Source organism: Trichechus manatus, unplaced genomic scaffold (assembly GCF_000243295.1).
Source record: "Trichechus manatus latirostris isolate Lorelei unplaced genomic scaffold, TriManLat1.0 scaffold00014, whole genome shotgun sequence".
In the NCBI taxonomy this organism is placed as follows: domain Eukaryota; kingdom Metazoa; phylum Chordata; class Mammalia; order Sirenia; family Trichechidae; genus Trichechus; species Trichechus manatus.
In genome coordinates, this window is record NW_004443950.1 from 17,663,458 (window position 1) to 17,681,479 (window position 18,022).

The 18,022-nt window shown below is 51.3% G+C and overlaps 1 protein-coding gene across 1 annotated transcript in view; it reads right to left on the reverse strand.

Moving 5' to 3' along the window:
* The window catches only part of NKD1 (NKD inhibitor of WNT signaling pathway 1), a 99,617-nt gene that overhangs the window by 26,385 nt on the left and 55,210 nt on the right, over positions 1 to 18,022 (reverse strand). Inside the window, exon 4 of the mRNA XM_004371597.1 lies at positions 7,647 to 7,713. Within this exon, the coding sequence (XP_004371654.1) occupies positions 7,647 to 7,713 (67 nt within the window). The remainder of the gene's footprint in view (positions 1 to 7,646; positions 7,714 to 18,022) is intronic.

Here is an 18,022-nt window from a genome sequence, read left to right on the forward strand (position 1 = left end):
TTGCTGGCTTTTTCCACCAGTGGGCGTCTAGCCCTTCCTGGGTCCAGAAATGCTGCTCGGTGTCTTTTTCTCCGCTACTCCGCCTCCCCAAGCTGCATTTTACTGTTCGTAGATTTCACTTAAGGACCAGTTGTAACTGAGGGGAAATAGCATTCTGGCCTTTTTTTCTCATCAGAGCACAAGGTTGATGGCCACTCCGCTTTGAGGTTTGAATAGGGTTGAGACGAAACATCTGTTTAGGGAAGGGAGGGAGGGAGAAATGCAAGGAGAGGGAGAGGGGAAAAAAACCTTCTCTGGGCTAAAAATATCACATCCCTTCCACTCTTCCCCCATCCCCACCCAAGTTAAAACATGTGATGAAATTCGACTTTTAAAATCTAACCCCGAGCTACTTGAAACTATTAAAGCCTCCTCAGTATCTGACATAAGTCAGAATTTCCACTGTTCAAGCTGAGCTTTTATAAAGAACAGACTTAAGAGAAACTGCCTAGGTAACAAAGTCCGCTTGTTCTCTCTGTCACCACGCGGAAACTCGGGCTTCTGGGGGACTGCAGCGGAGTGGAGTCGGGGCCGACTGACACTCCCTGACAGGACAGACTCTGAACTGAGGGGAGAGAAGCCAGCAGGTGTGGCCTGCCTGCCGCCTCAGGCTGGGGGTCCCTGCTGCTCTCCAGTGAACTCCCCTTACTCTCACACTTCCAGGGAAGCAACCAGCCAGCCCTGCGATCGCCTGAGAGGCCCGTAGAACCGTCTATGGCTACTTCCTGAGGAGTTCTGACTCTCTCGCCAGCCCAACCGTCCCCTGAACTGGACTCGTGTATCTAACTGTCTACCCAGCATCTCCACACGGATGTTGAACTGGCGTCTCAAAACCAACATGTCTGAAAACAGAAGCCTGGTCGTCACCTGCCGAAACCTCTCCCTCAGGAATGACACCACTCTAGATTCCTTAGTTTCTTATTCTTCAGCCAGAAGTCTAAGGTGTCATCCATGATCCCTTTTCTTCCCTCATCCACCTCCTCAAGCCCACCACCCTCTGTTGTCGTTGGCTGCCATGAAGTCACCCCCGACTCCCAGCAATCCCATGAACAAAACACTGCCCAGTCCTGTGCCATCCCCATGATGAACTGAGGAGCGAACCATTGTGATCCGTAAGGTTTTCATTGTCTGACATCCAGAAGTACATCTCCAGGCCTTTCATCCTAGTCTGTCTTAGTCTGGAAGCTCCACTGAAACCTGTCCAGCATCACAGCAACACACAAGCCTTCACTGACAGACGGGTGGTAGCTGTGCATGAGGTGCACGGGTCGGGAGTCAAACCCCAGTCTCCTGCACGGAAGGCAACAATTGAAGTCTACCACCGAACAACCACTGCCCCCCCCACCCTCCACATACCCCAGACCCGTCCACTTCTCTCCAGCCCCACGGCTCCCACTCTAGGCCAGCGCTCAGCCCCTCTCGCCTGCACTATCGTGATCATCTGTTTTTGCTCTCACATCCCCTCTTTCCTCCCCTCCCACATAGTCCCCCTTTCCCGGAGCCAGAATTATCTTGTTAAAATAGAAGTCAGAGTCTAGCACTCACCTACCTAACACTCTCCAGTGGTTTCTCTTCACAAGTGCGTGGTCTGACCCTGGCTGACCGCTCCACCCTCAGCCTCTCGTGTCTCCTCCGACCACACTGGCCTCCTTTCTGTTCTTCCCCAAACACCAAGTTCTTTCCATCTTGAGGATTTCCTCATTCTTCCGAGCTGCTCTCCCTCCATATTCTCCCATGGCTGACTTCTTCCTGGAATCTGCATCTCAGCTGAAATGCCACCTCCTCACTGGGCTTCACCTCTTCGCAGAGCCCCAGAAACGTGTGTGCTCATTTGCTGACTTCTTATTTACTCATCACCACCTCCCTCAAGTGAGCACCCTGACAGCACGGCCCCCCCACATGCAGCAGGAGTTCAGTAAATACATGTTCAATGGGGAGGGGTTCTCTCCTCAGGGTGCGTGTGACCCTGGACAGGTCACCTCTCCTCTCTAAGCCTCAGTCCTCCAACTACGAATGAGGGGACTAAAGGCCTCCCGAGGGGAGGGGCTGCCTGACTTCAGTGACTTCATGGGGCCAACTTTCATTCTTCCAGTAAGTATTAACTGAGCACTTACAGCATGCGCAGAACCTGTATCATGTACTTGGGGGTAAGAGGAAAAATTCAGAGGTTCTCACAGGACCAAAGAAGCTTTGAAAATAGACTTTCTTTGATTTGGACCAGGTGAATCATTATAAACACAGGTTGGCCTCTCTTAAAGAAAACTGGACCCTATGAAACAACAGAAGTCCCTGGGTGGTGCAATGAAAAGTTAGAGGTTCGAGTCTACCTAGAGGCACCTCGAAAGAAAGGCCTGGCGATCTACTCCTGAAAAATCAGCCATTGAAACGCCTGTGGAGCACTGTTCTACCCTGACACACATGGGGTCACCATAAGTCGGAGTGAACTCAACAGCAGCTGGTGGTGGCATAAAATGATAAAAATCATGGCATGGTGCTCTGTAACATAGGGACCAGGGCTGGACTAGGGCTTACATGAATTACCTCACTGTCTTCACGATAGCCCTGAGGAACAAGTGCTTGGACTGCCTCCAGTGAGGAAGGAAACTGAAGCACAGAGAAGTTAAGTGACTTTCCCAAGGTCTCACAGTGAGCTGTGGTAATGCCAGGCTGGAGCAGGGGTCTGACTTTAAAAGCCCATGCAAATCTCCACGGTCAGAATAAAGGAAGGAAGGCGCACCTTGTGGACTGAAAAGAGAGGCAGAGTTTGGGGCCCGTGCATATTTGAACAGGCTGTGAGCTCACAGCGGGGCTGCTCAGCCCCGGCTCAGTCCCGACACTGCTACCCTGTGTGGCAGAGCCAGCCACGCCAGGACATACCCCTCAGGCTGGGGAACAGAGCTGACCACGGGCCCTGCAGGTCCACACCCAGGGTCAGGACAGAGAGGGGACCACTGGGCAAACAAGGCCTGGCCAGCAGCAGCATGGGAGCTGGATGGACTGGGCTGGGTCCCCGAGAGGTGGGGTCACCTGACTTCAGTGGCTTGCTTTGTGACTCTCCTTTATGAGGGGCAGGGCCAGTGGCCTGGACTGAGTTCTGTGGAGTCAGCTTTCTACAGAGGGTGCCAAGCAGGCTGCATGCTGCCCGCTGTCACCCCAGACAAAGAGGTCGGGAGACAAGAGACACTCAGGGATGCCTGGGGCAGTGGGCAGACTAGAGGGGGAGACGCAGGAGTGAGCTAAGAGACTGGTCAGGGGCAGGGACAGCACCCGGTGGACAGGCAGAGAGGGGTGGCCAGAGAGAAGGGGACTGCAACCATTTATGGTCTTTCTCTTTCAATGGGGGGTTTCCACTGGGGAGTCAGGGAGAGGCAACCAGGCAGCGGATGCCTGGCAATGGGTGAAGAGGGCACCCTCGGGCTCCGTGTTTCCTGGAGGCTGCTCGGGGTGACACGGCTGCCAAACAGGCCTGGCACCAATTTCCACCTCAGGGCACAAGCCACAGGCTGCCACCACCTGGTGTCCTGCCCACTGGGGAGGTGGGGAAACCAGGTGGATGCTGGAGGTGAGTGTGGGGTCAATCTCCCCTGTCCTCGGCCCGCTGTGATCAGCAGAGGGAGGGTCCTTCTCCCCTTCTCCCCACCCCACCACACCCAGCCAGCTCACGGAGCCTGAGGCTTTTGATGTTTCCTCTGTTCTTTCCACAGTTCAAAAGGAGCTCTGCAGCCCCAGCCCTCTCTCCAAGCCTGGCCTTAATCTCCCAGCCCTTGCGCTCCCAGCTGGCCAGTTAAGGCGGTTTAAGATGGCTGGATTAGGGCCGGCTTTACATAACAACGCAGGAGCGAAAGGCATCCTCTCCTGGGATGGCTAGAAGACTTCTTTTCATCTTCACGCTTCAGATGGCCTTTTTTCTCCCTTAAACAGCCCTCCAGCCCACCAAGAGGCAATGCACTTGGCCAACAGGAAGACAAAGAAGAGATTCAGGGTTTCGCTTTTTCTCCCTCGGCCGGTACCACAGAGGGATGCCTGCAGCCCCAGGTCTCTGGGCAGGGGATGGTTCTCCATGGCCAGGACTCAGCCTGCACCCGTTTCACCACGCCCTGCCATGTGGTGGCTTCAGTCCACAGCCACATCACCCACCATGAGTGGGTGGCCTCAGACTGTTGCACCAAGGGTCACTGGGCCCAGACTCCATTCAAGGAAGCTCAGGGGTCCAGCAGGCAGGTCCAGGCCCCCCACCTGGCCCACACGAGAGCAGCCCCACATTTAGCTGCTTTATTTATTTATTGTCTTTAGTGTTTAATTCTATCATTAATTTTAACTTCACCAGGGATATAAGATTATACCTTCTTGTAAAAATTAAAACATTAATTACAGATAATACTACAATCCTCTTTGACTGCCCTTCCAATTTCAATCTTCTTCTCCCTGGTCCAGAAGGAATCACTGTTGTCTGTTTAGATTCCTGTCTACATAATTACATACATGGTACCCAAGGAGTCCCTGGATGGTACAAACGGTTAACCCACTTGGCTAATAATCGAAAGGTTGGCAGTTCGAGTCCACTCAGAGGTGCCCAAGAAGAAAGGCCTGGTGATCTACTTCTGAAAAATCAGACATTGAAAACCCTATGGAGCACAGTTCTACTCTGACACACATGAGGTCACCATGAGTCAGGACTGACTTGGCAGAAACTGGTTTTTATGGGCCCCAGAGAAAATACAGAGCAGTGCTTTTTTTATACGTCAGATATCATACTGCATGTGACTTTCTGTAACCTGTTTTATCTATGTTACATTTTGTGCTCCTGTGTAAGCTTTTGTCTGAAGAAGGGGACTGAAAAGTTTGACCACCAGCAGCCTAGACCCACCCCTCGCTGGGAAACTGAGGCAGGCTAGCGGCTCCCGACCTCCTCTCTCATCAGTGGCAGCACTGATAGGCCTGGCGCCATCAGCAACTGGCAAGGCACCCAGGCTGCTGTTACCTGGCGGGTATCTGCAGTGTCAGACCAAGCGCCCACCAACCACACGCCCATTCCCTGACAGGTGCTGGCACCCTCAGGCATCTCCTGTTTATCTCCAACCCAATCACCGATGTCGGTAACTGCCACCCTACACGCTGGTTTGTCCTCCCTACTCGCTGCCCACATCCACTGGGTGCCCACTGAGTCCAGCTCCACATCCCTACTCACCACATTACAGAGGGGAGGGAGGAAGGGTCCTGCCCAAGATCACACAGCGAGTCTCTGCCAGAGTTGGGAGGGAAGCCAGGTCTTTGGGCTCCTAAGCCAGTGCTCCTTCTACTTCACAGCAACAGGGCTCATGCTCTGAACACAGGCATTAAGCAAAGTGACCCTCCCTTTCAGAAGGAGGTGGGTTCTGTGGGCAGGCCATTTCACATCCATTTGCAGGTAAAGACATCTCATTTGAAGCCAACTACATGATTTCAGGCTTAGCCTCAATGGAATAGAAAATAACTTAGTTTTTCAACTCCAACCAATGGCCCAATAAATGATGGATAGATGGAAAGACCAAACCAAAACCCACTGCCGTTGAGTCAATTCAGACTCATAGCGACCCTATAAGACAGAGCAGAACTGCCCTATAGGGCTTCTAAGACTGTAAATCTTTACGAAAGTAGACTGCCACATCTTTCTCCCACAGAGCAGTTGGTGGGTTCGAGCTGCTGACCTTTTTGGTTAGCAGCCAAGTATTTAACCACTGCGCCACGAGGGCTCCTTAGATGGAAAGACATACGGAACAATAGAAGGATGATGGATTAAGGGATGAGTGGACAGATGATGAATAAATAGATGGATGAAGGATGAAGATGGAGGAAGATGGTTGGTTGATGGATGAGGGATGAGGGATGGCTGGCAGATGGAAGAGTAGGCAGATAAGTGACTAGGCAATGGATGGAAGGATGGGTGGATGATGGATGGATGGATGGACAGATGGTTAGAAGGATGGATGGATGGATGGATGGATAAGAGTGCTGGATGGATAGGTCATGGATTCGTGGGTGGGTGGGTGGATGGGTAGATAAATAGATGAGTGGGTGGGTGGGTGGATGGGTAAATAGATGAGTGGGTTGGTGGGTGGACAGTGAATGGGTGATGGATGGATAAAAAAATGAACTGGCCAATAAGTCACCATATGAATGAGTAAATGAAGAGATAAATAGAGTAAGTCCATGAATCAACGTCGATTCCCAGGACCTACATCCTACAGAACTTTTATAGGCACCTAATCCTGGCATCTCTCCTCAGAGCCAAGGATGACAGCTGAGGTTTGGGGGAGCCCAGGAAATGGTGGACATTACAGCCACTGCACCCCTGACTGCAAGCACCAGGTCCAAAGGCAAACACACTCAAGGGAAACACCCCACAGGGTTGATAGAGCTTTCTGTCCATGAGACCTGCTCATATTTGAACAAAGTTTAGTCCACTGTGATATCATGCTTGATAGAAACATGGATCTCCAGCCTGCCTCCAAATTCTGGGCAACTGAAAGAATCTCTTAAAACAGGGCTTCTCAAACTCAGTGTGTATACAAATCACTTGGGCAGCTTGTTAGCATGCAGATTCTGACTCTGCAGGTCTGGGGTGAAGCCAGAGATTCTAAATTTCTAGCAGATCTCAGGCCAGATGTGGCCACAATCTTCAGATCTGGCCCGGGCACCCCTGGAGAACCTTCTGGCACTGTCTGCTCTCCTCTCGAGGCCCTACAGGACCCCAAGGCTTAGATCCCCCAGTGACCACCGGGCCATGGCCTCCCAGCTCTCCAGCCAGCTGCCCGCCCTTGCCTCAGCAGAGCAGCCCTCGCTGTCCCCTGGCTGTGCCAGTTTGGCGATTCTCTTCCGATTCTGAATAAAAAATGGAAACGCTATTCCATTCAGCAAACACTTTCAGCTTTGAGATGCCATCTGCTCCTTACACCCACTCTGGGAGTTAAGCAGGGAAAAAGCCCTCATTCCTATTCTACAGATGTGGAAACTAAGGCGCAGAAAGGTGATGTGGCTTGCCCAAAAGTCAAACCAGCAAGCCAGCGGCCAGCCAGCCCTCTACTCCCGTATCTTTCCATGATATGGTGCACCTCTTGAAGAAAAGGAGTGAGAGCTACAGAGGAGAGAGGGGAGAGGCTGGCGGGTGCATGCATGCGTGTGTGCATGTGTGTGTGTACACGCTTGTGCACCATAAGAGTGATGTGAATGGAAGTACGGAGAAATGAAATCGCTACATGTGAAATGAAGCTGCGTGCTTTTGCTCCAGCTTATATAGTGAGGGGCTTCACACACAGCCCTAGGAAGTAGCTCCTATTATTATCCCCAGAGGGTATTAGCTGAGGTCGAACAACTTGTCCAAGGTCCTACAGCTAATACAGAGAGGAGCCAGGATGTAACCAGGGTGGGCTGGCTCCAGTCAGTGCTTGGACCTGTGAAGAGCTGCCCTTCCCTCCTCAGTCCCATCCCACCCCCTTCACCAAGAGTCAGAGTCCTTGTCCTCAGCCTTGTCTGCAGGTTTTCTGGAGAGTACGAGGGGCAAGGGGCAGACCACACATCCCCTCCCGCCACCTCACTGCTCCAGAAAGAGAGCAACCGACTCCAAGTACCTTCCAGCCGACAGTCCTCCTCCTCCTCCTCGCTGAGTGTTTCTCTGAAAACTTCGCCCATGAGCTCCTAGAGGAAGACAAAGCAGGGACATTAAGGCACTGTTGGGGTCAGGTTGGAATGCAGCTTTGGGACATTCAAGGTGAATGTCACAGGTCACAAGGAAGCAAGCATCTTGTTCTGATTTTTCTGGTGGGAATTTAGGTCAACTGAGATGGAGCCAACTGCACTTAAAAAGTTGGTTATCGCAGTGCTTTTTAGGAAGTAAGTTTTTGTCAGCCTACAGCCCTCCAAGAAACACTACACAGGACCATCCTTATCCCTTAGAAATAAAGTTCTACCCTCTACCCGGGATCTGCAAAGACAAGATCAGAAAATGTCCCTGATCCATCCCCTTGAGCCAGCTTGGACACAGAACCCGACCTGAAGCCTTCCCTGTGGGACCCAAGAAGAGAACTCAGTTTGGATCCTTCCTCCAACAGAGAGTCCTGGGCCGCTGTCTTGTGGGTTTATGAAGAAGCCAAAGGGCTTCTGCCCTTAACATAAGGTGCAAACTCTCCAGAAGAACATTCAGAAAGCCACATGCTTTTGCTCCAGCTGACCTTCAAATGCACCTCCCACATCTCACCGATGCACACAACTCCCAGGAAACTAGCCTGCTCCGGGCACATGCCCTGCCCGGTCCCCCATGTGTGTTAAACATGTCTGGTATCACACTGCACATGGCGGGGCTTCTTCTAAGCAGCCTGGTCAGGCTGCTGCTCATGTGCCGTCAGGGTGGCAAGGGAAGTTTGGTTGGTTCCACAGGCTGGGAAATTTCTAGGATGTCACCAGACAAATGTCCCATCTCTCTGACCCATCTCCAGCAGGAAGACTCTGAATAGAGAAGAGGCTAGACTGGGGCTTATCAAATGTGTTCTATGTTTACGTAGGTATTCTGCCAAAGAGTTCTGTGCGCAAGCAAGATCGTTTTAAACAAAGTGAAACAAGGTCCCTTACTGCAGGGGAAGTCCCTGGGTGGTGCAAACAATTAACACTCTCGGCTGCTAACTGGAAGGTTGGAGGTTCCAGTCTACCCAGAGGTGCCTCGGAAGAAAGGCCTGGTGATCTGCTTCCCAAAAACCAGCCATTGAAAACCCTGTGGAGCACGCTTCTACTCTGACAACATGGGGTCGCCATGAGTCGGAGTCGACCTGACAGTAACGGTTTTCTTCTTTTCCTACTGCAGGCCTTATCAGGGCTTTTACTATGCTAATAGCCACTGAGACTCCCCAAGTGTTCCACTATGTTGCAGTCCCCAAACCTATTTGGACCATGGAGTTTCGTTTTTCAAAAACATCTCATGGGAGCTGTGTTCCAAATAACCTTCTTTGGGAATCACTCCTCTCTGAGAGGGGAGATGAGGTTTGGGGGGGTCATACCCCCTTTTCCTCTCTTGATGCCCAGAATGATGCTTGGCAGCTATTCTCCAACCACAACATCATAAGCGATAAGATGAGCCCAAACTCAGCAGCCGTCGCAAACTTCTCTTTATTTTAAAAAAGTGACACCAGGAAAAAAAAAAACCCTCTCCTTGGGAGTGGGGGGAAATCCAACATCTCAGATCTTTAAAGAGAGCTCAGTGCTCGTCTTGATTAAAGGAAAAAGCGATGCTTTGGAGAGCTGGTATCATCAACTGGACACAGCTGGTGGTGTCTTTGCTTCTCAAGACGAGCAGCTAACCTTTTCTGGGTTAGGGCTGGTCTTCTCTGTTCTCTCCCTTCTTTCAGAACTTTCGAGGGCATTATGCACTCTTTCTTAAAGGCTGGTAAAATGTGGTCATTCAGACTCCCAGTGCCCCATTTACTTCAAAACCAGCTACTCGATTCCCAGCTTCTCTTTCCTCCTCTGCCAATTATTATAATCACCGAGCATTTCCTGGGCTTGTAAACTGGCTGTTTGTGTTAACAGCGCTGGAGTTGACAGGGGAGCTGAAGACGGTGACAGGAAAGTGACGCGCTCGGGTGGCATCATTAGATGGCAGGGACGCCCCGGCAGCCAATTAAAGTGGATCTTTCATGCCAGAGGAAGACGGATGCCGCCTCCCCTGCAAGGCAGACAGACAGTGCTTCCCGACAGGTGCCGGCGACTGTCTTCAAGAGAATAAACGAGCCCCCCTCACACTGAGGTCTTCTGCACAGAGGGAGCTCGGCTGACCACGGCCGCCACCCCGACTGCACCACGCGGGGCTGACAGCATCCACGACACGGGCACTTCTGAGGCCCCGCATCTTTTTGCTGGCACAGTTGGAGGAATTTAAACACTCAAAACGTCGCCAGCAAGAAGGCAGCCATCGAGGACCCCTATAACGATGCCACCTCGCGGTGTGCAGCGCACGCTAGTCATCATTGTGATGAAACCTTTAGCGCTCTCTGAGAACTGTCTGTTGGGAGGACGAAGCTCTTGACATACTCACAAAGCAGAGTCCTGGTAAGTTCTGGGGTCGGCCTCTCACCACTAAACTGTGCCCTGCTCTGTACGACACTGTGAAAGCCCCCAGCGCCGTGGTCCGCCGGAGCACTGTGCAGGGGAAATGCTCAAATTCCCTTCATCCACCAGGCCCAGAGCTTGGGTCTGTGATCCTCCAGCTTAGAATTACTAGACCAGAGGCAGCATGGGATGTGGAGCCAGACACAGGTTCAAGTCCTGGCTCCACCGCCTCCCTCGCTCTTGCCCCCGGGACCAGTCATTGCCTTCTTGGGGCTTCAGTCTACTGGCGTGTGAAAAGGGCACAGGGACAAATCACGACAATACAACAGCCAGCGCTCGCTGCGCACTTCCTACCTGCCAGGCACCGTGCTGAGCTTTACGTTGTTGCTGTCAGCTGCCATCCAGTCGACCCCAATTCATGGTGATTCCATGCACGACATCCAGTCCTGCACCACCCCCATGACCAGCTGTGGATCAGACCATTGTGCTCTGTAGAGTTTTCATTGCTGATTTTTGGCAGTAGATCACCAGGCCTTTCTTCCTAGTCTTAGTCTGGAAGCTCTACTGAAACCTGGTCAGCATCACAGCAGCACAAAAGCCTCCTCTGACAGACAGGTGGTGGCCAGGGGTGAGAAACCAGTCAGCACGGTATGCACCAGTTTGCACTGAGCAAGGTAGCACAGGCTTGATTGTACTCACTTGCTAATCTGTGGTGAGCAATTTCACATGGGTTTCACCACACCTCCGACATGGTTGGGGACAGGTGAAACTGTGCACTGCAGACTGGTGGGAAGGCACAATTGGGCCCTTGTATAACCTTGCTTATTGGGTAATTCAGCCCTGGTGGTGGCTGCGCATGAGGTGCATTGGCCGGGAACTGAATCCTACCACTGAACCACGAGTGTCCTCACTAAGCGCTACCTGTGTATCTATATTTAACTAGACATACATATAGTCATTGCCATCGAGTCGATTCCAACTCACAGCGACCCTGTATGACTGAGTAGAACTGCCCCATAGTGTTTCCACGGAGCAGCTGGTGGATTCAAACTGCTGACCTTTTGGTTAGCAGCTGTAGCTTTTAACTACTGTGCCACCAGGGCTCCATATACACATATATGATATATTAACTCCTTAAATCACCACTGCAGCCTTGCTCTTTCTGTCTCTCTAGGAATAAATACTCATAAAAATGATTTGTAAAAATTGTTCCATGAGAAGTATAATTGTTACCATTTTTTTTCTACAAAGAACATGTCCCCAACCCTCATGGACCATAAGAGACAGGAAAATGATGCTAATGACAGTCACCGAGTCCTTCCCAAGCACTTGTGGTGTGCAGGGCACTAACCGATGGAGTGCTCATAGAGCCCCTGGAGAACAGGGCTGTTTTCGATGAGGAGAGGCTCAAAGAGGCCAGGCAGCCTGCTGTGGATCAGTAGGGAGCAAGGGGCAGAGGCCAGATTCGAGCCAGGCCCTCCAGATGTGAGGGCTGAGCTTGTGCAGGATCAGGGCTCCCGTGGGCATGGGTGACCCAGAGTCCTGGCACTTGCCAGGGATCATGCTTAAAGAAGGGCAAGAAAAACTGCCCAGCTAGCAGCTCCAGTGGGGTCAGCGGCCAAGTCCTCCCGCCCATCCAGCAGGACTTCAAGGTCCCCATAGCTCCTCCTTACTAGGTTTGGGACCGGCCCTGCCCTCAGGCCCAGCCCTGGCCGAGAGCCCTGCGTGCCAGGTCCAAGGCTCAGCCCTTAGCGCCGTCCTGCAGGAGGATGGGAGCTGCAGGGAGCCTCATGTCCCAAGACAGCCATGAGCCCCACTGGGAGCCCCGGATCTGGAGTTGGTCAGATCTTGGTTCAAATCCCAGCTCTACTGCTGCTACAAGCTGCATCATCTGGGTGAAAGAACTCTGGCTCCAATGCACCTCAGTTTCCCCATCTGTATACAGGGACGATCGCATTAATGAATCTGCAGGGTGTTGTGAGGATTAGGAAACCCTGGTGGCGTAGTGGTTAAGAGTTCCGCTGCTAACCAAAAGGATGGCAATTCAAATCCACCAGGCGCTCCCTGGAAACCCTACGGGGCAGTTCTGCTCTGTCCTATAGGGCCACTATGAGTCGGAATCAGCTCGACGGCAATGGGTTTCGTTTGGTTTGTGAGGATTAAGTAAGCTATTGCCTATAAAGTGCTTAGTTAGCATTGCACCTGGCGCCACAATCGAGGTTCACTAAATCAGTAGTTATCGCTTATTACTTCTCCTAGACTATTAGTATCAAATGGCTACCAGAACTTTCCTGAAGGGAGCTGACTCACTAGACCCAAGGTGCCCTTACAGATCCCTATAAAGACGCCCCCCTTCCCGCCACGAGGCATTGTTTTTCGGTGCTTTGCATTTAATCCGCATGGCAATCCTTTGAGGTAGCACCATTTTTGTCCCCACTTTACAGATGAGAAAATTGAGGCCTAGAGAGGTTAAGTGTCTTGCCCAAGATCACACAGCCTGGGCTCTGGAGTCCACACCCCTCACCACTGTGCCATAAGGAGTATCCGAGCACGTGGCTTGGTGTGCAATGACCTGCCTGCATGGCTTCCTTTGTCTCCCTGGCACCCCAGACTCCCTTTTCTCTGGCTGCCCGGACAGTCAGCCTCAGCCTTTGCTGCAAGTTCTCACCAAGACCTTCCTAGATCATCCAGACCCCCCACTCCACCCTGCCCAGTGGCCAGGCTTGGCGACCCTCAGACCAAAGGACCAAGCCCACCTGCCTTCCTCGTGAGTCCCAGCAGTGCCCCTCCCCCACCTTGCTGGCCCTGGAAGCCCCTCCCTCACCCCATACGGGGCCCCAGGAAGAGAGGCCAGCTCCTCCAGGCATGCAGGGTGTGCGGCCAGCGCCAGCCCAGAGCCCAGCATCACAGGCACAATGCCTTATAAGGCTTCGGGGATGGGAAAACCACTTCAAAGCTGGGCCTTGGGGAGCAAGCTGGAGTCTGGTTGGGTTTTTCCTCTTTGTATTTGCAACTTTGGACTCCTGAATTTAATATCTTCCCCCACCCACCTGCCCCAGCAGCTCTTTGTCAATCTTTCTGTTCTCTAAGAGCTAACAGATGTTGGTGCCCTGGGGGTTCAAAGGAAACTCCTGGTGCCCACAAAACACAGCCCAAATGACAGATTCCAAGAATGCACAGAGCTGGGACATTCCGGGGTAGGAGAGATGGAGGGGAAGGGTGGGAGAGAGGACCCAGGCTGCCCCTGGAACCCTCAGACCCAGGCAGCCGGCCCCAGAGTGGCCCCAGGAAATTCCTGACAAGCTCTCTTGCCAGCATTGCACAGATGCAGCCGGCCAGTTCCTGGGGAAGCCGCACCACTGTGGGCTGGCCTAGCACACAGCGAGCTCTCGCCTTCCTCACGGCCCTGCTCCAGAGGCAGGGCTTGTTGGTAGCTGCCATCATGTCCCCTCTGACTCCTGGTGACCTTCTGTATAACAGAACAAAACGTTGCCTGGTCCTGTGCCGTCTTCATGATCATTAGCATATTTGCATCTTCCAGCACTGTATCAGACAGTGTTCTGTTGTGATGCATGGAATTTTCATTGGCTGATTTTCAGAAGTTGATCACCAGGCCTTTCTTCCTCATCTGTCTTAGTCTAGAAGCTCTGCTGAAACCTGTCCACCACAGATGACCCTGCTGATATTCAAAACAGCAGTATCACCGCAACACGCAAGACACCACGGTGCGACAAACAGACAGGGCAGGGATGCTCCATTCCTCGGTGTCCCAAGTAACCCGGCTGTCAGGGCGGCAGGGCTCCAAGCCAGCCCTGCACTCGGCACCTGAGTGACACATGGGACATGCGACTTAACCTCTTGACCCCCCTCTTCCTCTTCTGTACAACGAGGGTGCAGATGTCAAAGAAGAGTCAATGAGAAAATGGAGACAAAATACTGAGGATGGGGTCTGATGCAAAATCGGGGGACACTAAATATGAGCATCTCTCCTCCTCGTGTAGTGCCCTGCCTCTAATGTGCTCGGGAACACTCTCTCATTTTATCTTCACAAGAACCTGAAGCCAGCAAGTCCACATCTCAGTGTCCACTCTCAGACATCAGTCACAGGTGTGCACCAGGAGGCACAGTCAAGGGCAGTGATGTTTGGGGCAACCAACGATCAGAAATACCCTGAATGCCCACCAGAGGGAGCGGCGCACATCTGTGCAGTGGAATCCTACGCAGGGGGTTAAAAGAACGAGGTGGATCGGGAGAGCCCGACGCAAGTGAAAAGACAAGGGGTAGGGAGACACACGGAGCATGACGCTACTTGTACATGTGAGAAGGCACCAAGCATACACAGGAGTCCCTGGGTGGTGCAACGGTTAACATGCTCGGCTGTGAACCAAAAGGTTGGAGGTTCAAATCCACCCAGAGGTGCCTCAGAAGAATGGCCTGGTTATCTACTTCCAAAAAAATCAGCCTTTGAAAACCCAATGGAGCCCAGTTCTACACTGACATACATGGGGTCACCATGAGTCAGGTCGACTCAACGGGTAACTGGTTTAAACGTACACATGGACCATGGGATCATCCATACGGAGGGAAATGCATGGAAAAAGACAGCCACGGTTAACTCCAGGGAGGAGCGGGAGAGCACAGAGCAGGCAGAGCAGGTGGTCCGAACTGTTCTAATTTACAACAGATGAATATATTCACGTTACTTGGGCTATTAAAACCCCACGCAATACCCTACTTTAAAAGAGGAAGCTGAGGCTCAGTCAAGAGATGGTGACTCATCCAAGGTCTCACAGAGCAGGTGGCAGAGTTGGGTTCAAACCCGCCAGGCTGCAGCCTCCTCTTCTCTAGAATGGCCCGTGGGCCAAGATGATGCTCACAGTCCCCTCAAGCCCAGACCTTCTGGGGTGCCAGGCCAATTCCAGCAGTGAGGAGTGGGGGGCCTTTCTCCAGGGCTATACCCAGGAAAAAATAGAGTCGCAGAAGAGCCACTTTCTGGGCCTCAGGTCCACGTCTCTGATCTGTGCCTCTAACCTGTGGACCTCTGTTATTTCTGCCCACATGGTGTCCACCCCTGAGGGCTTTCTCTGGCTTCCAGAGCCCACTCTGCCCACTAGCATGCCAACAGTGCTAGGACTCACCCACCCTCGCTCCCAACCACAGACACCACACAAACCAGTAATGCAAGACAGTCAAGGTCCTAGGGTCAGAGAGAAGGGGGAAAGGATGCTGGCGGCAGCCACCAGGAAGGGCCCCTGGAGGCCCTGGCTCCAGGGACAGGCCAGGAGGGCCTCCTCCCCTGGTGTTCGAGGAAAACAGACTTGTTCCTCCTCGAACCCAGACCACAAGGAAAGGGAAATAACGTCTCCTCAAAGAAGTGAAAATGTGGGCAGAGCCCTCAGCCAGTCCCTGGGGACACCCAGCCTCCCTCAACTACTGTTGACTCGATGGTGGCCACGGCCTGCCTGCCCGGCTCCCATCCCCCCAGCTGCAGCTAAGCCAATTGGAATCCTTCCCTGGGATGTTTCTCATGGCAGCTGGCAGGAGACCTCTCTGGTGCCAGAGCTGTGTCTAAGCTTATCTCCAACTTCCTGGAGACAGCTTGCTTGAGCAGGAAGCTCACATAGACCAAGGCAGAGGCCAGCACCTGGACACAGCGGGCTCGTGGTCAAGGTCCCACCATCTCCAGAAGTAGGTTCCCGCGGACAGGGATGTGGGTCTGTTTGGCTTTCGTATGCGTCCCCAACACCTAGAATGGGGCCTGACACAGTTGTTGTTTTGAGGTGCTGTTGAGTCAATTTTCGATTCAGAGCAACCCCATGTGACAGGGTAGAACTACCCCACAGGGGTTTTCTAGGCTGTAATCTTTAAAGAAGCAGATGGTCTGGTCTTTCTCCTGTGGACAAAACCAAACCAAAACCATTGCCATCAAGTCGATTCCAACTCATAGTGACCCTAGAGGACAGAGTAGAACTGCCTCATAGGGTTTCCAAGGAGCAGCTGATGGATTCAAACTGCCGACCTTTTTGGCTAGCAGCCGTAGCTCTTAACCACTGGAGGAGCTAGGTAAATTTAAACTGCCTCTCTCTCTCTTTTTAACCTATTCTTGCCGTAAGCAAGAAGATCAGTGACATCGTGGGTGTGATGTCCTAAAGTTATTTTTTATCTATATAATTCATATTAAATACACAACCATTAAAATACAAAATGTCCGCCCACTTACCACCTCAAACTCCGTGCCCCCAGAAGAACGTAGACCACGCTTTGGGAATGACAAGCTTTAAAAAGCTCCAAATGAAAGTCCTCCGCCTCTGAAGAGGTCAGGCTGGTTCCCACAGGTGGGAAGAGGGAGAGGGGAAGGGGAGAGACCCGAGCAAGGCAGGCGCCAGGTGAGGACAGATGAAAGGGCACTCTCACGGCCCAAGGGACGCTCGGCCCACCCACTGCAGCCGCTCCCCTAAGGCTCATGTTTCTGGAATGTGATTTCTGGCCATGGGGAAAATGGTTGCTGAAAGAAAAAAAAAAAACAAAAGACCAAAACCTACAGCAAACGGTAAAGCTTGGCATTACCCAGAATCTTCCCTAATCTCAACCGATTGGCACATCAGAGCTTTCAGGAGGAGATGACCCAGTGCAGGGCAGACTGTCCAGGGCTAGGCAGGCCTGTGGCTTCGAGAGTTTGCTGCTGGCTTGACTGGAATTCTCCCACTAGTGTTTACAGAAGTTTCTGCAGTGCAGACCAAGATATGATGGGATTGTAAGGGCGGGGGGGGGGTAACTGAGGTCGGGAATATGAAGGACCCAGAGATAATAATAACTAGCACTTAGTAAATGCATGACTTACGCCAAGTGCTCTGCTAAGCACTTTAGGTGCTTTACTAACTAATTACTCCCAGCAACCCTACGAGCTGGCCACTATTGTTGTCTCCACTTTGGCCACGAGCAAGTAGAGACTTAGACAGGCTAAATGACGCGCCCGAGTTGCCAGTCAGATCTGGGTTTGAGCCCTGGCTCTTGTACTTCATAATGCATCAAATTTTTTCATTTCTTTGTGCCTCAGTTTACTCACCTGCCTAGTAGGGCCGTTGTGAAAGTAAAATAAGAGAATGGAAAAAATTGAAGTTGTCAAGGATTTCATTCTACTTGGATCAACAATCAACATCCATGAAAGCAGCCGTCAAGAAATCGAATGACATATTACACTGGGCAAATGCACTACAAAACACCTCTTTAAAGTTCTAAAAAGCAAAGAAGTCACTTGGATGACTAAGGTACACCTGAGTCACAGTATGGGGAGAGCAATTAGAGTCACATAACAATGTATGTATAAATTTTTGTATGGGAAAAAACAAAAAAATTAACAAAAACGTTTGATGAAAGAAAAATTGCTTCTAAGCTAAGGAACAGTGCACATTTTTATGTCTTTGTTATAAACTTCTGAGAAATAGAATTGGGAAGTCTTGACACTTTACAAAGAAGCTAACACGCATTGCCATAAAAAACTTAACTGCCATTCATACGACAGAGAAGAAAAATGAATTCAAAACTAATATAAACTATAAAACTGTAATAGAACATTTTCTGTTCATTTCAAAAGAGTTAACCTTTAACTGTGAAAGTACATGAACTCAACGTCAAATCTTTTATGTTCCAGAGGATACTTCTAAATCTGATATTTCTATACAGAACAGCGAACACACTAGTTCTATATATCTTAATCAACAGGATTCACTTCAAAAGACTGTATGAAGAGCAGGGGAGTTATGTTTCTTTTTTTTTTTTTTTAATTGTACTTCAGGTGAAGGCTTACAGAACAAATAGTTTCTCATGAAACAGTACTATACATATTGTTTTATGACATTGGTTAACAACCCCACAACATGTCAACCCTCTAACTTCTCAACCTTTTTTT